General features: G+C 42.0%; 1 protein-coding gene and 1 long non-coding RNA gene across 3 annotated transcripts in view; one reads left to right on the plus strand and one right to left on the minus strand.

Annotated features, from left to right (window-relative positions):
- The window catches only part of PARP1 (poly(ADP-ribose) polymerase 1), a 56,078-nt gene that overhangs the window by 24,963 nt on the left and 7,527 nt on the right, over positions 1–23,588 (plus strand). For both annotated transcript variants that reach the window (XM_038394578.2, XM_043511668.1), the window contains exons 5-16: positions 1,221–1,317; positions 3,486–3,602; positions 4,549–4,725; positions 5,728–5,869; positions 7,328–7,468; positions 8,324–8,566; positions 9,963–10,031; positions 11,284–11,416; positions 14,656–14,851; positions 16,351–16,479; positions 20,987–21,070; positions 22,646–22,768. In XM_038394578.2, the coding sequence (XP_038250506.1) occupies positions 1,221–1,317; positions 3,486–3,602; positions 4,549–4,725; positions 5,728–5,869; positions 7,328–7,468; positions 8,324–8,566; positions 9,963–10,031; positions 11,284–11,416; positions 14,656–14,851; positions 16,351–16,479; positions 20,987–21,070; positions 22,646–22,768 (1,651 nt within the window). The remainder of the gene's footprint in view (positions 1–1,220; positions 1,318–3,485; positions 3,603–4,548; positions 4,726–5,727; positions 5,870–7,327; positions 7,469–8,323; positions 8,567–9,962; positions 10,032–11,283; positions 11,417–14,655; positions 14,852–16,350; positions 16,480–20,986; positions 21,071–22,645; positions 22,769–23,588) is intronic.
- The window catches only part of LOC119852806, a 32,242-nt gene continuing 18,242 nt past the window's right edge, over positions 9,589–23,588 (minus strand). Inside the window, exon 3 of the long non-coding RNA XR_005291838.2 lies at positions 9,589–9,974. This is a non-coding gene — a long non-coding RNA (uncharacterized LOC119852806). The remainder of the gene's footprint in view (positions 9,975–23,588) is intronic.

Genomic DNA, 23,588 nt, shown 5'->3' on the forward strand with positions numbered 1-23,588 from the left:
TCATGAAAATGGATCCTTTAATATAAACATTTCCCTGCACTATTTAGACCCCAAACGCTTCAAGATTGGGCTAGTTTATTTCCATTGTCAAAGCTGACAGAGGTGCAAAAAGGGTAAACCATGTAAAATAAGTAGTTTCATAGTAAATGTTATTTTCACAATCTAAGGTGGTGGTAGAAACACAAGTACGGTCATTTTGTTCTTAAAAATACAACAAACATGGCCTTGAATGATAGGGAACCTGGAAGAATTAACCAGAGGTCAAAAGTACTGTATATATGCATCCTATCTTGAGGTCTGGGTTAGTGTGGGTCCCTCTCCCTAGACCTGTGTGAAATTCCCCCTTTCTCCCCAAAAGAGCGAAAACGCTCTGAATTTTGGAACATATGTCAAGCCCACCATGGCCAAGAAAATGATCTGGAAATTTGTAAGTTGTCTTCTGTGGGGCCCCTTGTCCTTCTTGAAGTCCCCCAAGTCCTTTTATCGGCTTTCTGAGCCAACGTTTTATACTAGAATTCCTAACAGCCAGTGCAGCTCCAGCCAACTTCAGTTAAACTGTTTGTGCAGAATTGTGTCCTAACACTGTGAGAATAGTGTCAACTTAAAACCAGGGGGCTGATATAAACTTTTTTCCTGTCTGATACTACATGGGTTTTAATCGAGGCCCTTGAAAGAAAACTGACCTACCAAGGTCATTGTGTTTGCCATCCTTGACACTTCAAATTCATGCAGTCTAAAATGAAAAGTCAGGTATTACTGATAATTTATCCACTAATGTCCCTACTGTAAGGACTTGTATCTGTGCCAGCTATTGCATTGATCTGAGAAAATGTATTGATTCTTACTGACTTTTTTTATTTTTTAAGTTAAGATGTTTCAAATAGTTAATACTGCCCCAGATTAATATCTCCTGAGGCTCTTGGGTGATGCAATTAATTTTTTTATATATACTTTTGCCAGTCTGTTCAGGTCTCCAATGGAAAACTGTTTTAAGCAGGCATAGTCTGGTCATGATTTTCCATTGTGGAGTCAGGAATTTTTGAGCAGATAATGCATTTATATTGCATATTTAAGATCCAGCAGGAAGGAAATTTTAAAAATGAACTAGGGTTGCACAAATCAAAAAGTTAGTCTGTACGAAGTGTTCACTTTCAATCCACTGTAATCAGAGTTGCTGCCAAACACTTGAATGACTTACCTTCTGTGTGTTTCTCCATTAGAAAGAGAAAAGGAGATGAGGTGGATGGAAATGTGATCTCAAAAAAGAAACAGAAAAAAGAAAAAGACAGAGAATCCAAGCAGGAGAAGCTATTAAAGGTTTGTTTGAGCTATCCCAAACTTTTTAAAATTTCTTTCCAAAATTTAGTGCTGTTGAAGGGTGCTGGGTTGACAGCTATGGCATGTAGAGTCCTCTTTATTCACAGCTACAGGATCTAGAGTCTTATTTTTTCACACAAGTATAGTGTGAACTGCAGCAATGCAAGTGTCCCTCATGTTGCCCTGTTAGTATGCTTCATCTGTAAAGTGGTGAGACGCTAGTTCACTATGCAAGCCCGTTCAGACCTTGGCCCCTCAGAGAAGTTAAGACACTTGTGCTGTGGAGCCTTTTTTGCTCCCGATAAGAGAGCACATCATTCCAAGCAGGACACCAAAAGGTATTGGATGGTAGCGCTTTAAGTCCTCGCTGTTGGTGGCTGGATTTGAACGGGTGACCTAGAGGTGAAAGTCTCATCTTTCAGATAACTTGTTTTAGTCCTTTCTATGCCACTTTATGGCTCCAGGGATGCTATTAAAACTGTCTCTAAGGTGCCACAAGTACTCCTTTTCTTTTTGCGAATACAGACTAACACGGCTGCTACTCTGAAACCTATTAAAACTGAATGTTGTTGCCTAAAATCTTGGAGCATATAAAATGTAAGAAGCTGAACAGAGACAAGGTGTGGAACTATGTCAATTAGAAATAATATCACTTACTCAGTTGCACACTTTTGTACTCATCTGTTCAATTCTTCAGTATAAACTTTGATAAATCATAGCTTTGTGTATTTGGTTTAGGAAAGACAGTGGAAAGAATTTCTGATTTGGTTTCAAGAATTTTTTAGACATTAGAAGTTTGGCATAGATATCTTTCAAGAAAAAATTACCAGCAGCTTTTCCTGAAATTGAAGTATTAATAGTATGGCTATAACACAGCTTACATAGAGCAGACAGGCCTTTTAGTTTTCTGCTGCTTTATTTTGCAATTTTAACTTATTACATCCTTAGCAGAGCACACTATTTCACAACCTACAGATCAGGAAGGTTTTAACTGCTACAATTCAACATTCTGAGAATCATGGTTGGTTTGGGGTTAAACTCTTAAATTCATCATGGTTTTTTGTTTTTGTTTTTTTCTTTGTATGATGAACTCATTTGTCTTTTCTACTGAAACTAGAAATTACACTGTTTAATGTACATATCTGCTACCCATTATCACCATGGTACAGAGAAAACCACACCTAAACACACACATGACACATATATGTGGATTATTAGAAATGTCTCACGTGATATTTTAGTGTCCAACATTCTGTCATTATCCTTCCCTTTTCTCCCTCTCCATGGAAAGTTCCAAAAGAAGAGTTTCTAGATTTTTCCCTTTTTGCTGGATGACTGACCTTTATAGTCTCTTTTTATAGGGGAGTGTGTGTATGTGGCCTCGTAGCTTAAAACGGGCGGTACGAGTCAGGATTTGTGGGCTCTACTTCTATCATGTGACCTGTTGTATTAATTTAGATGGAATATGTGGGCCTAAGGAGTCAGTGGTGTTTAACATGATCCCTTCACTGTGCAACATTAAACAGAGTTAAACAAGGTTCAGGATTTGGTTTGCAGAGACCTCCACCTGCTCAGTACTGCTACAAACATCATAAACATATTTCTGACTTTTTATTAAAGATACAGAAAAGAAGGAAAAACAGGTAAAGCATTTGAAATGTAAAATATTAAGTAAGATTTTCATTTGAACGTTTGTTCCCTTTCTCTCCTGCTGGATTTTTAAAAGGACTCCCCCAAGTCCCCAATTTGAGAATCTCTTAGATGGTATTAAAGATGGTGGTAACTGTCCTTCTGAGGAAAAGAGAAGTTAGTTGAGATGGGCTGGAGCAGTTGTTGTTAAAGTCTGATCTCATTTCCTGGAAGACAAAACACGACAAACACACACTAGGGGAGAGAAAGCACAGCAGAGGGAGAAAATGCATCTTGTCTCTCTGGTGCTGACTTTCACTTGCAGCCTCACAGCTGGAAAAACACAGGCACACCACACAATCTCATCAGTCACACCGAATCCTGACAACTTGTAACCGCATTGGGCTGTTTGCAAGTGTTCCGTTTAGTTGCCTCTTTCTGGTTTGTTGGAAACCTGACAGTAGCCTGCTACTTCAGGATTGCTCTTCTTGGACAGTGATTGATTGCAAATATCCAAGCTACCAGGTTTTCCTCAACAGGAGCAGACAGAGTTGATTTGGAGCATCAAAGACGAGCTGAGAAAAGTCTGTTCCACTAATGACCTGAAAGAGCTGCTGATAGCCAACAAACAGGAAGTGCCTTCTGGGGAATCTGCTGTGAGTTGGGGTTTTATTTCTTTTATGAATATGACTGTCTGAATCCGTGAGGTTCATTGAGAGCGATGTTGCTAATGACAGCCAAAGGTCTGAAGCAAAAGCCTATTGTAAAATCTCAAGAACAGAAAAATCAGTTGGATTGAATACTTGGCAGAGGTTTGCAAACTGCTCCATGCCCTTCTGGCATCAGATCTACTCTTTCTTCCCAGCAGCTTAATTACACTAAAAGAAGCTAAAACTACATTTAAGCCTTTCCTAATGTTACTTATTCACGTAAGTAATTACTGTAGTTGCCACAATGTTGTGAATGGGATAGGAAGCGGCCTTTACAATTTGCGTTGGAAGGTGTGAGCCATCTCTGACTTGGAGTATTTGCATTTCCTAAAGCAGTGCTAAAGCCTCAAGGGTGTGGTGGGGGGTGGGGTTGGAGACTGGCCTGGGGGGGGACCAGGGATGGGATGGCTACAGTAGGTCTCTAGAATTAAAATGGTCAAGGACCATTTTCCAGGGAGGAAGATTGGATTATTACGGACTATGCATTGACAGCTAAATACTGTGTAATCAAATGTAACACCCATCCTCCAGCAACATTTTTAACTTATTCCAGTGGAAGCATGCTTAGCACTTTACAATAAACATGCTGTCTCAGACACAGAGCAGAAGCCTTGTCCTGAAGAGACGACAATTCAAAGGCACAAGTGTGTGCCTGTGTGTGGACAGGCAAACTTAGTGACATATGGTCAAGGCTTTGTGCCACAAGTAGTTTTGAGGAATGTGTTTTTATTTATAAGCTAGTTATAGATTCAACAAGTAACACTTTGTCTTCAGCCAAGGTATTCAGATGTGTGTGAGTTTGCTGGATTCTCTGACACCGTATACTATGTGCTTGCTGTGTTTGCTTCCACTGTTACCCTGGCATGATTTATTTGCTTCTCTGTTGCTTTAGCTCTTGGACCGAGTAGCAGATGGGATGGCATTCGGAGCTCTGCTTCCCTGTGAGGAATGCAAGGGGCAGTTTGTATTCAAGAGTGATGCATACTACTGCTCAGGGGACATCACTGCCTGGACTAAATGTGTTGCCAAAACACAGACCCCCAACAGGAAGGAATGGATAATCCCAAAGGTAGACGCAGCAAACTTAACTATCTGAAACTCAGGCTTTTAATTCTTAAATTACTCTATTGCTCCTGGAAGAGAGATATTAGCGGGCAGGGTGATACATACTGCAGCTTCTGTGCACCTCTGCTTCTGAGAATGGGAAGAGCTGCTCATAGCTAATGCACAGGGGAGATTCTTTTACAGTAGCAGTGGGATGGAGAGATGTCATTTATTCCATTCCAGAACTTTGGGCCTCTCCAATTTGTCCCGCTGCTGCAAGAGTGACTTGTGGTTTGGGTCTGTGATTTTTAGTGTAATTCCTAATAACTGGCTCATTTTGCTGTTTTAATTTTTCCTTTCTAACTGAGACAAGTGATTCTAATTTTGTGCTCTCAGAATTTCAGATGCTAATGTCTGAATGCCAGAACGCTGTAAGCAATTATCGTCTTAAAATAAATGGCTATGCAGTTTCCTCTGATTTCCCTCTGAATTGGGAAAAGCATTTTCAGAGACAGTGTTCATGACTTTTAAAGACTTTTTAACTAGGGTGTTTAAAAAAAAAAAATACAAATCCTGCAGCAGAAATGTTGGTGAAATATCAACTGAAAAAACCAAGGTTTTTCCTCCACTTTGTTCTAAACACTACACTGAGGAGAAAGAGAGCAAATGTGTCTGGGGAATTAGATTCTTGTGTAACAGGAAGCAGAGTTCTCTAATAGTTAGGGAAGGAGATGGGGAAGTGCTAGGACTCCTGATTCTATTCCTGACTGTCACTAAATTGCTGTTTTGACCTTGAGCAAGTCACTTAACCTTTCTGTGCCTTAGTTTCTCAATCAGTAAAATGGGATAATTACCAACTTTGCATGGGAGGCTGTGTGGCTTATATAATTGATTGTGAACCACGTTGAGATCCATGTAAGAATCTTTCAGTAGTAAATGCCAAGATCTGACCAGTACTGAATTTAGTCTTTTAACTCTGTAACAGTATTAGTAGGTTTTAAAGTCTTCTTATAATGCTGCCCCGCAGGAGTTCCGGGAAATCTCCTACCTGAAGAAATTTAAGTGTAAAAAGCAAGACAGAGCATTCCCTCCAGAGACTGTGGCTGTGAACGCGGTGCTTCCAGCAACAGCTTCTGCTCCTTTGACAGAGAAGGCATCTGTGCCAGCAGGTACATGACTCGCTAGGCAGTGTTCAGAGCCAGGAGAGACTGGTTTGAATGGGAATACGTGTCTATCCAGTTCTTGGAGCCAAATAACATTCACTTTATGCTTTCCCTAGTGTGGCAATGGGGAGGGGAATGGCAGGTGTCAGTGATGCCTATGGAATTTCTCCTGACCCTGTCCTGGCAAGGAGGCATTGATTGGTCTTTTGAGAAGCCAGGGCTTCAGTGTGTGACCTGCTCACCGAGCTCGCTCTGCAAAGCTCCTTCCTGTTGCTCCACTCAGTCGCTTGTCTGCTGTACTGCACTTCAGGAAGGGGAATGTGGATGGCCAATCACATGGTGTCCCTGAAGTGCACTGCAGTTTTCTGTACCCCTCCCTTCTGCTCCAACATCAGGCTGAAATCGCCCATGGTGAGAAGCAGAGGCAGCCTCTTCTGTTCCTCACCCCTGATGTGGACAGATCCCAGCTTCAGTCTGTGGACAAATGCATTTGAGATCCCAGGTTATGCTTTAACAAGTCACCTAGGAGTTTTAAAGGTTGAACTGCCCCTGGGGATCCCCTTTCCCTGCCACGTTTATAACTGTGTTTTTGGAGAGCTCATCCAATTCCTTGGGCAGCGTGACTAGGGTTCAAATGAAACGTTTAATTGGGTGGCTTCTTGCTTGATTTTGTAAGGAGCATCCATAGACCTTTGAATCACATGTTCCACATCTAGCATTAAACTGTTAGGGCAGTAGCTTGTTTGAAATCATTTATTTGCATTTGGCTTAGTAGTCATTGGCTTCTCTCACTTAATGGTTATTACCTCTACCCTCTTGATCCCAGACTCTTCCAACATTCCCCATCTACTTATCATTAGGAGCTACTTCGATTTATTCAGCCCTCAGCACTTGTAACCATCTTCAGTGTTACTGTGATATGTTGGTGTTTGTGGCTGTCTAGGCTGCAAAATCTATTATAGGTGTGTTTGATCTATAACATGATAGTGCTCCAGCTGTGTTACCACTTTGATCCTGAGTGGTTACAGAGCTAAGACAGCTCAGTACCATATCTGCTTCACAGTCTGGTCCCATCTAGACATCCTCCCTCTCCAATTCCCCCAAAGCAGCTTTACAATGAACGAGGTGCCCTTTGTGGCTTAAATGTTACCTTTTGGTTTCTCTTGGGTCCTCCCTTCACTGTACATGGAAAAGGGAAGCTGTGTTAGCACTTCATAGCCAACAGTATGCAAGCAGTGTCTGCTGGGAAGGTGCCAGTGCCGGTGTAAAACCCTTTTCATTTCTCCGCCCCTGTTCCCAGGAAGCTTACTGTACATTGAGTTATGCTAGCTTGTATGCTCTCTGTACTAGGGGAGGATGAACTGTTGTGACAGTTGCTCAGAGCAGTATCAGATTCAGGATCTGTGGGTTTGGTGCTCAGTGCTCTTTATTTACATGATGATGTTTTTATTTCTGAACAACTAGATAAGCCATTATCCAGCATGAAGATTTTGACCCTTGGAAAATTATCCAGGAACAAGGAAGAAGTGAAGGCTATGATTGAGGACCTGGGTGGAAAGGTGACAGGGACAGCAAACAAGGCTACCCTGTGCATCAGCACACAAAGTGAGGAACAATGCTATATCAACAGCAACCTTAGGACTTGGGAGTTAAGAGATTCTAGAGGCCATAGTTAAATTTCTGTGTTAAAGACTGGAGGTGACATTCTGTTGAGCCATGTTTGGATAGTATGTTTTTTTTCATATTCTTGGAAAAGTGAATAAAAATATACTTGGTAAGCAAGACTTTCTATAGTGCTCTTAGTTCTGAGTGATCTCCTAGTGTTTCCTGACTCTGCAGTAGAACTCATGTCAGGAATAGGTATATTTCTGTTGTGGATTTGAAAGGACTAGACTGTGTTTTAATTGTGAGGTGGTTTCTTTTATGTAACTGGTAGCTGAGGTTGATGTAGGTATCTACATGTCAAATGTGGGGTGGGGCGTAACTATTTAAGAGCATTCATTCACGGCCTTGTTGTGACTATTTCAATGTTAGATCCTGCTCCCACTGAAATAATAGCAAAACTCCTGTTGACTTCAAAGGTGCAATATCAGGCCCTTATGGTGTAGGGGAGAAATGTCCCTGATAGACAGTTGGCCTGTAGGGTGCTACCACAGGCCTCATCGGAGCAGCTCCCACTAAGTCCCTGGCTCAGCTGGGAGGTGAGGCAGGGTTTGAAATCCAGAAAGTCACTGTGCAACAGGTAACTTCGTTTTAGCCTAGACGAGGCTGTTGGGGATTTTGTTTGGGGCAGGGTGTGGCACATGCAAAGCGCCTCTGAAACATTACAAAGCCTGGACCAGCACAGCAGGGCTAGAATCCGAGCATCTCAGAAGGGCTTTGTGCTGTCTTTGTCGCTGTAACGTTTGCTCCAGGAAACTTGGATTACAGTTTCGCTGACTCTTAACCCCCTCCTTGCAGAGGAAGTTGAGAAAATGACCAAAAAGATGGAAGAAGTGAAGGAGGCCAAAGTCCGAGTGGTCTCAGAGCAGTTTCTTCAGGATGTGAAATCCTCCTGCAAGGGCTTCCAGGAGCTCCTGTCGCTGCATGCGCTCTCGCCTTGGGGTGCAGAGGTGAAGCAGGAGCACACGGAGACGTCCCTGGGAGGAAAGTCCAGTGGGCTCCCAAACGTGAAGAGTGCTGGGAAGGTCAAGGAAGAGCAAGGTGAAAAACACAATGACTCTTGTCTCCACAGGAATGTTCGTTACCGTGTGTTTGAGCATTGCTTTACCCTTCCATACATGCCTCTTGTGTGAGGGTCTGAAGGGAATGGGAGGACTCTTCACACAGCACAGGTATCCTGGCTATAGTCCAAACTCATCCCTTTCCCAAAATTGGGCCCTTATTCTTTCTTCAAGTTACAAAGCCCCAAGGCCAGACCAGCCTCAATGTCCAAACTCCCTCCCGAACGGGCTGTTCGTAGAGTTTCTCCCTGCCATACTGCCTCTCCCTCTTCTAGCTCACTCTTGCCCGGGGAGAGAGACTGACAGCCTCTGGTATTCCTTAGTTTGAAATAACGCTGGGGGAGCCAATGAAATAACTCTGCTTCTCTATCCTTATACCCTGAGACACTCTGCAGGTATAAATCCACACACCCCTATGCTCTGTGACTTACTCTGGGTCATATATTGAGTGGCAGAACCCAAGATTCCTGGGTTCTCAGTCCCATGCTCTACCAGACACCCAAAATATAGTGACTCTTTCAACAAAATAAATCTGTTAAAATTGGTGACAGTCCCCATCTGAGCAATAGGCAAGCTCAGGTACAAACATAGGCTTTTGTATAGGGTCCAAGATGAGTAGGTAAGTTCAATGTATATAAATTAAACTTCAGAAACAATTGCACTGAGTTCAGCCGTGTGAATTTATCATCATTCTAGCTAATGTGCAAAAGTTGTACACACACACTGTAGAGAGACCACTACCTTGTGAAGCTGAGATCATGAGGCATATTTGAGACTGTTAAGGAGGCCTGTATAATGTCTCGGTCTAAAGACGGCCAGTGCTACACAATACCTTCCTCTTCCATCCATTTCTCTGGTGTGTGAATGTGCTGTTTCCATGGATCCTTCCAACCTTTGATTGCTCAGAGGTGAGGTACAGAGTTCATGACCCCCAAACTTAAATTTCCACCACGTGTTGTATGTTGCATTAACAGCCTGGCTCACAGCAGCAGAATCTAAATGTATCATTCATAAACAATTGTCCAGGTTTTAATTTATGGAGGCAACTCTCACCAAAATTCTAGCAGGATAACTAACACATTCAACCTGTTTGGTGGGGGCAGGGGAGAAGACAGGTGTCACCTCAGTAGATGACTAGTTCCCAGGTTAGATCACGTAAAGTGCAGTGTAGCTGGAAGTCAAAGTGCAGTGACTTTCTAACATTGCTTTAGAAGAGCAGTGTGCTTTATACAGGTGGAATCTGTCAGTGTGACTTCAGACAGGATGAAAACTATTCTACTGCTTTTAAAGAACTTGAGCATTGATTCCAGGAGAGTTCTTCAGACAATCCTGCTTTATCAGATTAAAAATGTAAGTCTTCCCATCTCTTTCTTCAGGAACCAGCAAGTCTGAAAAGAAAATGAAGTTAACAGTTAAAGGAGGAGCAGCAGTGGATCCTGATTCAGGTGAGTGCCGAAAACCAGCTGTGCCTCCAACCATCCTAGCCAAAGTCTGATCAGTTTGAATCCATGCGTTCACATCGCACTCCCCATCAATACCCAGCCCTAGACGGGAAAGCTACTGATCCAACCAGCGGACAAAATTCTATGTTTTAAATTCTCCTCTGCAAAAGAACCGTGTTGGCCCACACCTGAGATTTGAGTGCTCTTTGGTTCCCAGTGAGGTACCTAGGAGTTGTGGATTCTCAGCACCTTTCTTGCTGCCTGCCCCACAGAAGAAACATTTGCTTGGTGAAATGTTTAATGCTGGTGCTCATCCTGTATATGCATAGAGATAACAATGGCTTTTCCATTGTCTCCATGCATAAGAACAGCCATAATGGGTCAGACCAAAGGTCCATCTAGTCCAGTATCCTGTCTTCTGACAGTGACCAGTTCCCGATGTCCCAGAGGGAATGAACAGAACAGGATTCTTTTTTGAACCCTATTATTGTCTTGGCTTTCACAACATCCTCTGGGAAGGAATTCCGCAGGTCGACTGTGTGTTGTGTGAAAAAATACTTCCTTTTGTTTGTTTTAAACCTGCTGCCTATTAATTTCATTTGGCGATCCCTAGTTCTTGTGTTCTGAGAAGGAGTAAATAACATTTCCTTATTTACTTTCTCCATGACAGTCATGGTTTTATAGACCTCTATCATATCCCTCATTAGTCGTCTCTTTTCCAAGCTGAAAAGTCCCAGTCTTATTAATCTCTCTTCATATGAAAGCCGTTCCATACCCCCTAATAATTTTTGTTGCCCTTTTTCTGAACCTTTTCCCATTCCAATAAATCTTTTTTGAGATGGGGCGACCACATCTGCACACAGTATTCAAGATATGGATTTATATAGAGGCAATATGATATTTTCTGTCTTATTATTTATCCTTAATGATTCACAGCCTTCTGTTTGCTTTTTTGACTGCCACTGCACATTGAGGGGATGTTTTCAGTGAACTATCCACAGTGACTCCAAGATTTCTTTTTTTAGATCCTATCATTTTATATGTATAGTTTGGATTATGTTTTCCCATGTTCATTACTTTGCACTTATCAACACTGAATTTAATCTGTCATTTTGTTGCCCAGTCACCTAGTTTTGTGCCCGTGTGTCTTAACATCTCTTGGTTAAGTCTGCATACACAAAATTAGTCTGAATAAGGAAAGGAGATAAAAAATGAGTACCCCACCCTGGCTCTAATTCACTACCTCTCTTCGTAGGTTTGGAGGATTCAGCTCATGTCTTTGAAAAGAGTGGTAAAATATTCAGTGCCACGCTCGGCTTGGTAGATATTGTCAGAGGAACCAATTCCTATTACAAACTGCAACTACTGGAGGATGACAGAGAGATCAGGTGGGTTTAATTTCCCATGGAAATGTGGGGGTTTTTACAGTAAAAAATTTTTTTTTACAACTGCCAAATATAAATAGAAATGTCTTCATGATGACTTTTAAAAATTTCTGTGATGTTTGTTTTGTTCTGTATGGAAAAGTTCCTTTGTAGTTCTGGAAACCCAACTACATCAACATCGCGTAAGTGCATGAGAACATGGAAGTGAAACTGACCAATGCAGTTTAATTTTTGCCGAATAAAGTAAGATGGAAAAAAAGTAAACCTACAGGGTGAAATGGAAATCAGGAATTGATAAGCATTTGAGCAAGCCTGGTTTGTGCTCAATTCCACTGACAGTGAAAACATCCCAGATTGAGCAGTTGGGGTTTTTTAGATATAGAATTAGGGTTAATTAAATGATGTACCACCCAAACTATAATGTCCTGGGACCGGTGTCTCAGCATTCAAGAGCAGCAAGGCAGGATTTGGCACAAGTGTGCCCATTTTAATTTTGGAACATTGTTTATGAAGAGACGTGCAGGTTGCATTTTTTCCCCTCTAACTCCTGTTTGGTACGAGATGACTGTGAAGGCTCTGGAGGCCAGCTCAGTTTCAGGCTGCTCCACATCTGTGTAAGCATGTAGAAATCAGTACCCTTAGAATTGGCAAGGTGTATTGAAATGGGCCAGGAAGCATCATGCCCAGTCTCAGCCAAGCATACATCAGAATTGTGCACATGCTATACTATTGAAGAAGGTGCAGTCAAGAGGGCCTTGGGGAAAATTGATTCTCTAGGAGAAGAGAGAATACACAATAGGGCTGCAGATAATTCAGCTGTGGATGACTTGTACTTTAAATTGGGCTCTTGTTACCAGTTCCCATATCTGGATTTGTGATTGGTATGGGATGAAATTTCAGGGCTGGTATTCAGTGCTGACAAATCAGAAAAATTGATTAATCGTATGTCTACAAATCATGCAAAAACTGTTTTAAGATGGTGCCAGTACCACAGCTGGACTTGTAAATGATTGTATTTTGACAGCTTCTCTCTCTTTAAATTTAGACCAGGATTTGGAGTCTTGCCTAGTTAGTGAATAGTTTAAAGTTGTTCATGCTTAACAAGGATTTCATAGCGGCTGTTTTGAAAATGTCTGACCACAGTAAGCTGAAATTTGCATTATTCTGTTCAGTTTCCACATTACACAAAGCAAAAATTAGCCACAGCAGTGACTGGATATAGGCAGTGGAGTTGTAGCGCCATAAAACATGACATTGGGCAACCACACAAATGGAAATTTGGGGTTTTCCACTTGCTCGCTTCATTCTGGGTTGCTACTTCGACTATTAAATTCCTTGTTTCTCTCCTTTTGTGTGTCAGACACTTTGGATCCTTTGTCTGTGCAGTCACGAGAGTTGATTCTGTTTCTCCCTTCTCTCTCTCTCTTCCCCTCTCTCCCCCCTGAATCCCAAGAGCCATCAGAATCTCTTTGAATAACCGTCTTCTCTGGCTCCACTATAGGCTAATTCAGTCTTGATGTAAGCAGGCACAACTCTGAGTCTCTCAAATGGAAGTTGAACCCTCTTACAGTGCTGCTGCTTATGGCAAACACTTAATGATTAATGGTGAAATCTGACATTTGTAGCCATGCCCCTGTGTTTTTGAGTGTGATGTAAAGTTGGGCATTGATAACAGAAAAGCACTGAAATCCTAATTAATCTTACTCTGCAGTATTGTCGTCTTCAGGCCGCAGTAGAGCCCAAACATGTTAGTTACTTGCAAGATAGAGGCTGCTCCCTTTCCCAAAGACATGTAATGTAAAACGACAGATGAATAAAGGGTGGGGAGAAAGGGATACAGCACACAAGCAAAGCAATCAGACTAATGTATCAATGTTAAAGGTTTTCTGGTGTGTAGGTGGGAGGACTGGATGGCACAGTTGACTAGTGACGGACTATAGAGCTGAACTGGCAGACTTGAGATGAGAGGCTCACATTGGTAGTGAGCAAAAGGTGTTCTACTGTTTGGTTGCTGTTGTTGGGCATCAGTGATGAAACAACGTTAGTTTTAATCCAGGTCCCATAGGTAGGGCCCTACCAAATTCACCATCATGAAAAACACATCACAGACCGTGAAATCAGATCTCCCCCATTAAATCTAGTTATTGTAGGAGAGGGGCAGGGCTGGGAGCGCCCCAACTGTGGTCTCCTGCTGTGCACAAGGCTCTAGCTGCTAGTCCTAGCAGCGCTGGGGAGAGATGGGACGACTTCTTCCCCTGTATGGCTGCACTCCAGGAGAGATCAGACCTACCTCCAGGTACCTCCTTCAGCTTCAGGAAGCTCCACTGCTGTGCTGCCTTTAGTGCCCAGATCTGAAGGCAGTGCAGAAGTGAGGGTAGCAATCCCGCAAACCCCCTACAACAGCTTTACCCGGCCCCCTTTTGAGTCAGGATCCCCCATGGTTACACCACCATGAAATTTCAGATGTGAACATCTGAAACCATGAAACAGACTATTTTTAAAATCCCACGGCCCTGAAATTGACCAAAATGAACCGTGAATTTGGTAGGGCCCTACCCATAGATGAAGTGCCAGCATCTCAGCCACAATGGACACAAGGTGGCACCTTTGTTGGCATCTGCTGAGATTGTAAAGGGTTGCCTGGCTCTCTGCCTTAGGGCTTGTCTATACACAGAAGTAGCCCTATTTTAACTATACCAGTATTGCTAAAGCAGTACAATTCTCCTAGTATGGACATTGTTATACCGGTATAAAGGCTCCTTTGTAATATAACCATGTACTCCTTTGATTATTTCAGTAAAAAATCAACCCCAACTGAAATAGTGAAATTAGTACAAAAAACTGCATTAGACCAGGCCTTGGAGATGGTCCTTCCAGGTCGGAGTTGAAGCATGATGATAGGACAGTAAAGGAAAGCTTTCGCTGCTACCCTCACATTTTGCCTTCAGTACTACATTCACACATCAAATTCAATATTGATGCCTAAATAGTGTGCACACCTTTCTGTGGCAGCCACTTTCTGGCTGGCATTGATATATAAAAACTTGGCCCATTTTGTGTGTGTGTGTGTGGGGGGGGGGTCATTCCAAAACTAGAGAGCCTTCCATTTAATGATAACGCAGATGGATGATTTTGATACTATGCTTATGTCCATGCAGTCTTTATCGCGGGATCACATTAATTTAGAATTGGGATCCAGAGATCTTACTTGAGTCCCCTTTTCCCGTTTTGTTTGCTTCTAGATACTGGGTTTTCAGATCTTGGGGTCGTGTTGGCACTGTGATTGGGAGTAACAAACTGGAGCAGATGCCGTCTAAAGATGATGCCATTGAGCACTTCTTGAATTTGTATGAAGAGAAAACGGGCAACTCCTGGCATTCCAAGAACTTCACTAAATATCCCAAAAAATTCTACCCTCTGGAAATAGACTATGGACAGGTAACTCCCTAATAATCCTGTTCTGGGAAGATAATTCTTTCTTACACAAAGGAAAATGCTTTTCCTATCTGCTTTTTGAATGCATTAGTTCAACAAAAGGATATGGTGCAGGAATCCTGATATTTTGCATTAGGCCGAGTGCTAAACTGTGCTCAGTGCTCTGCAAATGTAAGATGATACTGTGCCTACTCCAGGTGACTTACCGTGCAGATCAGATACAAACAATAGTGCGTTTAAATAGATAACGAGTCACATTAGAAAAGTGTTAAAATTAAAGTTAGCTCCGATGCCTTTAAGTTGACGCTGTGTGTCCACTTTTGGGACCTCTCAATTGGGGAAGTTAAAAGGACACCAATTTGAAAAGTTGTCATTTAAAATAAGTCAAAAGTTGTTTCATGTACTACCCAGATCCCCGAGACCCAGGCCAGTTGTACATCACAATCTCATTTTCCTATTTTTAAAAAAGTACTACTCTGCCCTTCCCCTGTGTGAGTGACCCATCCAAACAGAGGAAACACTAAAACTGGCTCTTCCCCAGAGTTCTGTCAAATACACATAGTGAACAAACTGAAAAAGAGAAATCAGCCATTGCAGAAAAGTCCGCTGTTTAAATAGTAAAACAAGAATTCTCCCTCTTCTGGCCCATGAAAACTTCTGTGAATTTACTTAAAGGGATATCCTCAACTTTAATCATACTTCTGAGCATTTTTAAACCTACAGTTATTGAACATAGCTCCGAAGATTGCAGTAACAAAAAAAATTAGAAAATATTTTCTAGCTCTTGCATATTCATATGGCCAAATTGTTGGATGTCAACTAAAATGTTTGAATATAAAAATACATAACTTTAGCGAAGTGGTCTGCATTAATTCAGAATGTTACACTGATGAACTGTTAATAAAATTACAACCTCAACGCACACAGAACTCTGTTTTGAAGTACAAGGCAGATGCTTTATTGATCAGGCTACAGCATCTTTGATCTATATCCAGGAAAACACACAGATTACATTGTGGTCCACAGAAGACTACTGGACTGTTCCATGAATAGAGAAAATTTACAATAGAAATGTATTGAAAATGATTAGTGTATTTTTAAAGTAGTTGACCTTACAGGTTGTGAAGTTCAAACAAAGCAGAGTCCCCTAGTTCAGACCAAGATCTACATACATGCTAAGTATTGTTGAAAAAAACTATTTAATATTGCTTTGGGTGAAGCAGCAATACAAGTGTGAAGATGAAAAATATGTTCTAAATTTAACTTGCATTTACATGGAGCACCTCTTGAAATCACACGTGTCAAGTTAATGATGATTCAGTTTTTATTAATACAGACTTAACGTCCCCTTGGTTTGTATTGTCAGAGCAATACCCCCTATTTCCCACCAAATTCAGTCTTGTGTGCAATAGTGTGCCCTCTCTAACTTGGTCTTGAGTTGTTACCACGACAATCAGTCCATTTTCCTTATCTCTTGGCGTGTTGGTATTTACTCTTTCTAGGATGAAGAAGCTGTGAGGAAACTGACTGTTAGTGCTGGGACCAAGTCAAAGCTTCCTAAGCCAGTCCAGGACCTTATTAAGATGATCTTTGATGTGGAGAGCATGAAGAAAGCCATGGTGGAATTTGAGGTACTTGCACTTTTATTTAATGTTGCTTGTTTCTCATCACTCCTTCCCACTAGACACCGTAGTTATGCTGGCAGTAGCAGGCTGTTCGCACTGTGGATCTGATCCAGCACTGTCAATGGGAATCATTCCTTGACTTTGGAGGACATTGAAACAGGCCCTACGATAAGGGGGGAGGGGTCCTAACCAGCCTTTATCACTAGTTTGATGTATCATTTATCGGGTTTTTTAAACTGTACAAATGTCATCTTGGTGCATCTTTTTCATTAGTGACTTCTGTATCGAATGTTCTCAGCTTGTAAATCTAAAGGGGACTTTTCTGTCTGCTCGTCCTGTAAGCTCAGCCTGGGATCAGGAAAATCATTCTGTGTTATGCACATCGTCACCATTGGTAGAGGTTTTGGAATCTTAACTCAGATGGCCACCGGTACATGAGGCAAGAAACACCCTTCTGGGTCTGCAGCACTGACACCAGTAAAACTATTATTAGTAAATTTAAGTAACAGAGACTCTGGAGGTACAAGAAAGCTGATATGTGCATTAAGGTGATGTTTAGATAAAGCCTATTTCCTCCTCTTAACCGTGTTAAATGTCGGATTCTTGTGTAATGTTTCTAAGGCTTGCTCTACACTACGGAGTTAGGTTGATATAAGGCAGCTTATATCGATCTAACTATATCAGTGTCTACTCTACAGCCTTGCTCGCGCTGATGTAAGTTACCCTACTACACCGACTACATACCTCCACCTCCATGAGAGGCATAAGGCTTATATCGGTGTAGTTAGGGTGACAGTGTCTGTGTAGACACTGCGTTCCTTACATCAGCTGTGAAATTGACAAGAAAGCTGGCTCCTGGCTCACCAGCTGGGCTGCTGCGGGTTCTCCACTCCAAGTTGGGTTGCTACCCAGGCTCCCTACTCCCTGCTGCCCCTGGGGTCCCGACACCCACCCAGGAACATGGCAGCTGACTGGGCTCTGGGTGTGGATCTCCCCGCCAGAGGCGAGAGGCCCCAGGCGGCTGCTTCCGGCTGATGGGAGGCAAGAAGCCCCAAGCAGCTGCCCCTCTGCTCCCGACTGGGAGCTGTGCAGACGTGAGAGCCCTGGCTCTCAGCCCCCACCCCACACTTCCTCTTGTGCTAGTGATGCACATCTTAACGGAAGAGGGGAAGATAGTAATTACTGTGGTGGCTGTAAGTCAACCTAATATAGGTTGACTTAAAATTGTAGTGAAGACATGGTCAACAGCTCACCACTCTGTTGTGGGGAAAAAAGCGCTGTTGTGGGGAAAAAACCTTCTTCCCATGTCTTTAGTATAACATATAGCTATGAATCCAAACAGGTGGGGCTAAGAATGGTCTGGCAGTGTCTGCCTAAGGCCCTACTTAACTTGCAATATTGCAGAAATGGCGGATTCCACAATATTAGGCTTCCACTGCAATTTGACAGCGGGAGTCCGGTCTGTGCTGACAGGGGAGGCCCTGGGCGGCCCACAGCGGAAAATCATGGAAAAATAATAATGGGCTTTATTACCGCAAATAATAAGGTCCATTATTACTTTTCTGCAATTTTCATTGGCTTGTCCACAATTCAGCCACTATTTTTTGATGATCATCCCACAATTCAAGTAGGGCCATATACCTGCCTCGCTCCATATAAATGTGTGTACTAACATTCATCTGCAGTCTCCAAATCTATTTTTAATGTTGTGGTGAACTGCTGCATATCAGGGCATCTGTAATGTTAAACAACTTTTCTCTCTGGCTTTCTTTGGTCAGCCTATAAAGGTAGTTTAATTTACCTAGCATAAAATTGCATATTGAAAGAGGTGTTGCTTGCTCTCTGTGACATACAGATTAATTTGCACACCACCTTTTCTACAACTACACTTCAGTTTGTCATGTGCAGTGAAACTCTGTAGACATGAAGTCCTTTTTAATGTGCAAGCACATTCTGAAGCATCTATGAGAAGAGATTTTCCTGTATATTCTGTGGCTTTTGAAAGCACAGATATTGAATTAAAGACCCTAAAATAAATGCTAATGATCCTCCATTTCCAGTACTGTCCAGATCATCTGGAGAAAATTAGCTCCATTGGACCCATGCTAATTTGTGCCATCTGAGGATCTGTATGGCCCTTAGAGCTAGAATGGAGACTTGCTCTTCCCATTAGATTCTGGCTTCAGTATTATCTCATGCATGGGAGCAGCATCTCTTTTTCAATGAGGAAAGAATATTTGCTCCTGCTAGGGAGACAAAAAACTGTCTGCAGTCTCCCCAAGGGGTTTATTAGGTCCTTTCATCTGCCTGATTTCATGTGCTTTTATTTACTGCACTGTATCCAGGCACTCCCAATATGTGTAGATAGCTTTGGCAGCTTCAGGCTTTTTCCCGGTAGATTTACTATGATATATAAAGGATTACTTCCATGATGGGGGTGACCTGAAGACTTTCTTCAGCTTTCTAATTCTGTAAAGACTTCCCCTCACTTAACCCTATCCCAGGCCTGTTACAGTTCTTCCCACCATTGCCTTGTAGTAAACACCTGCTAAGTGGACTAGGACCTGAACTACCCTAGTACTGTCCCTTCTCATTCCTGGATGGAGACCCTGACATCGAGCACTGGGGTGAAGTACTACATTACCCCTTTGCGAAGCATTGGTGTATTAACTGTTTTGCTGCTGGTACTCCATATGTCTGCAGCTTCTGCGTTGCTTTGTCATCATGTCCCACTTGATTCATGTGACTGCACTGGAGCTGATTCTGACAATATACCTGATGCATTTGGCAGCAGCAAAGTGGCTATATTATTGATCTAGACCTGATCCTTCATGATCTCTGTGCTGTTCTGTGCAAAGTTAAACAGATCAGATCCATGTTGCTTTGCAGCTTAATATCATAGTTGTACATCTCATTTGCCACTTTACTTCCTATATAGCAATTGGAGATGGAAGTTATATTGGGGCATTTAGTCCAGTCCACCCTGGTAATGCTAGTTTTAAGTGACTCGAAGAAGGGCTTCCAGCACTTCAGCCCAGACCTGGTCTCTTGGGAGGCTACATAACAGTCTAATGTGTATTGGTCTAGGTAGTGGCTAGCCTAAATCGTCATCACTGAGAATGCTTTGTCTGATTTCTCCTGAAAGTGCATGTGTCCCTCTACATGAGCGTTCCCAAGATATCGTAAGTTGCACTCTTACATCTGAGGCTGTGATTTCTATCTCTCCGTCCAACTTGGTTTTTCTTTATTGCTGGATTTCATCATGTTGTAGATGCAGCAGGAGGGGGAAGCAAATCTCTGTACCATGATACAAGGTGCAAATTGCCATGCAAATTACTTCAGAACTTGGGTGGCAAGGCTCACTGGTTCAGAAGAGCTTCTCAAGCTCCTCTGCAGAAGGGGTGTGCATGTAGCTGGGAATTTTAATTTCACTTTAACGAATAAAATAGAATTTATCCAACAGGAAAAGATGTGTGGAGTTTCCTAGAGGGTTCTGCCATTGAATCCTGTTTGGAACCTGGTGCCTGTCAGTCAGTGCTCTAACTACACAAATAGTACTAACCTGATGAGCTGAGGGGTGTTCTATGAGGTCTGCTAATGTCCAGAGCATGTCCATAACCTCTCATAAAACATTCAGTTAAAATGGAGCTTTGTTAAATGCTGCCGCATACAGAGCTGCTTAATTACAAAGCTAGTGCATGAACAGGTCTAGTTTTATGCTAAAACTCCCAAGTTCCAGCTGTTCAAAAGACACTCTTATCAAAAACTGTGCTGCCAGACCAGAGAGAGATCTGGGAAGGTCTTGAGAGAGAATTAATATCGGGGGGAGTAATTAGTTTGTCCAAAAAGTGGGGAGGGTAAGATAGGTGGGGGTGCCAGGCAACATCTATTTCTAAAATAAATTAGTAAATAAAATGTGGAAAACAGAAGTGTAACTTGTACTGTGAGATTACACTTTTAGTTAGCATGTGCCTTGATGGGGCACACTGTATGCAAAATACAGAATACAACTTCCTCATGCTTTACTCTGCAGTTTTTTACAGGTGCCAAGTGCAAATGCTGAAAATGGAGTACACTTGGACTGTTACTGCAGACAAAACACTGGGCACATTATGTGATCTCCTGAAGGATATTTTATTCTGTTCAAACTGCCATTTTATATTAGTTTCTCCAGCAGCAGACTTAATTGTAAAGGGTCTTTAATGCTTATGGCATTGAGTAAATATTAAACCTTATACTGAAACACTTATTTTGTTCAGGCCAAGTACTGCACATTGTGTTAAGTTACAGACTTAATTTTGTCGCATTGGGAGATAACGTGTCATATTCTGACTGCACTGCTCTAGTCATTCTTCAACCCGTGCAGATAAATGCTAACTCTGAAATGTTTTATTTTTTATATAATGTATTCTGTCTGGAGACTCAAATCTTTCTGGTGGCAGATGAGAGGAACTATGGGGGTTTCATTGTAATGGAGTCCTGTTTTAATTGCTTCAACAAATCTCCTTGTCAGATTGACCTCCAGAAGATGCCACTGGGAAAGCTGAGCAAGAGGCAAATCCAGAGTGCATACTCCATCCTTAATGAGGTTCAGCAGGTGAGCAAGAAACAGACTTTACAACCAGCAAGGGAATTCAGAAATCATTCTTGGCTCAGAACACAACTGGATCCCTTGCTGCATTTGTGCTTTACAGAGCTTACACTTGTTTTGATCAACTAAAAGTTAATGGAGGAAGGGTACATACTTTATGTTGCAGTAAAGGGGCTGCTTCATTCTTTTTGAATTAACCTGTGGCTGAGGACACTATTACCATGAATCACACCGTCTGTATCTGAGGCTGTCTACACTTAAGATGTTACGGTGACACAGCTGCAGTGCTTCAGTGTAGACACTCACTACAGCAACGGGAGGGGTTCTTTCATCATTGTAGTTAATCCACTTTCCCAAGAGGCAGTAGCTAGGACAACAGAAGAATTTGTCTACCTTGTGCTGCCTATACCGGGATTAGGTTGATATAGCTACATCTCTCAGCCGTGCATTTTTCACACACACGAGACACAGCTCTGCCAGTGTAAGTTTCCAGTGCAGACCAGCCCTACGAGGACATAGTGTGAATATGCAACTAATTACTTCAGTGTTATAGTGTAAATAGACCTGATTTTGTTCTTTAGGAAGAACAGCATTTTAAGCATGTGGTAGAGGAGTATGTAAAGTTAAACCTGGACTACACTTAAAACATAGCTACAGCGCTTGGGGTATAAAAAATCCACTTTCCTGAGCACCATATCTATGCTGACCTAACCCCTGGTGTAAATGTAGCTAGGTTGACAGAAGAATGCCTCTGTCGACCTAAGTGCTATGTCTCAGGGAAGTGGAGTTCCTACACCAATAGAAAAGCCCCTTCCATCATCATAGTCTGTGTCTACACTACAGGGTTACAAGAGGCATAGCTGTGATGCCTTAGCTATGCCACTATAGCGCCCCTGTTGTAGACATGGCCTAAAATAGGACCAAATCCACTGCTGCTGATGTAAATGTGGGATTAATCCACTGAAGTTTGTGGAGTTATTCCTGTTCACTGCATTCCAAGATAAGGTTCTAAGCTGTTTGCTTAATAATACATTTAGATGTGCTGTAGTGCTTATCTGTTCTGGGTGCTATAAGGCACTGTTGCTCATGATTTGCAGCATTGCAAGGAACGCTAGTCGATATTGCCCAGAGAGCTCACAAAAGTCCTCTGTATGGTACCCAAAAGAGGCATGAAGAGGGGCACTTCCAGACTTCATATAAATGTACATCAGCTGCTTGCTGCAACAAAATGATTCATTCAGCAGTTCTCTGGTTCGCTCAGTCAGCACGTCTGCACTTACGGTTTTATTGCAGTTTGTTTTAGTGTACCAGAACCTGTTTTTTTTTGTTTTGTTCCCCGAACAAACTTATTCCTTTATCAGTTGTTCCTTTACCAGAAAATGATTGTATTGCTGTAGGTATTTTGATTTGGAACATGGAAAATGATTTAACAGGACTGTCCCTTTATTCATTTAAGTGGGTTTCAGCATTTAAATCACTTTGGTTATGTTTCTTTTTTCTAGTCTTTCCAAACAAATACCTTGAATGCATCTATTGTTGCATGGATCTTTCCCAGAATTCGTTTCTCCTCTTCTCATTTAGGCAGTGTCTGATGGTGGCAATGATTCTCAGATACTGGATCTCTCCAATCGCTTCTATACCCTGATACCTCATGACTTTGGGATGAAGAAACCACCTCTCTTAAATAACCTAGAACATATCCAGGTATCAGTGAAACTTATGATATTTATTGTGGAAAGCAGCTCTGGCACCTGATATTCAAATGTAGAAGGTTTGTGTTTTAAGTGTGAATGAGGAAACACCTTCTTCTAGGAATTTAACTAGGTCAACTTAAAAGTGACCATTGCTTCATTGTTTGGAACAGAACTGTTCGCAATCCTATTTGACAGTGCAAGGCTGTGACTATAATAGTGTAGCTTTGTATTTTAAATATGTAGGCTTCTTTCTATGCTGTTTAAGTTGGCTTAGCTGTTATCCAGAAATGTCTGAAGAATTGTCCCCTGTGCTTTGCATAACAAAGGCTGAACTAGTTCTTAACCATCACTTCATAGGCTTTGTGGCTTATATACAGCTAAAGAGATTCTGGGCCAAATTCATCCTCTGTAGGAGTGGGATAACTTTAGGTTTTCAGGCCTGACTCCCGCCCATATTCTGTTGCATATCTTTGCCAAAGGATCTACTGATGTAAGGTTTTAAAGTAGCAAAACTGAATGGAAAGGGGAAAACTGAGGGGATTTGTTTTTAGCTTTGTGAAAGTAGAGAAAGATGTAGAGCTTGACCTTAAAGTAGGAATTGCAGGTTTTAATGTAGGTTCTACACAATCCTCATGGATACTGAAATGCTTCTGACATCACAGTCGGGGATCCACTTGTCTGAGAAATTACTTATTTCCCCATGACTCTCTGCAGAGGATGAAGAAACTTGCCAGTTTGCTTGAGCTCTCTGTTCTGGAGCTTAAACTCTCCATAGCTGGCAGCAAAACAGGGGAGGGCTTCTTAAATCTGCACCCTCCTTTGGAGCCCGG

Source organism: Dermochelys coriacea, chromosome 3 (assembly GCF_009764565.3).
Source record: "Dermochelys coriacea isolate rDerCor1 chromosome 3, rDerCor1.pri.v4, whole genome shotgun sequence".
NCBI lineage: Eukaryota > Metazoa > Chordata > Testudines > Dermochelyidae > Dermochelys > Dermochelys coriacea.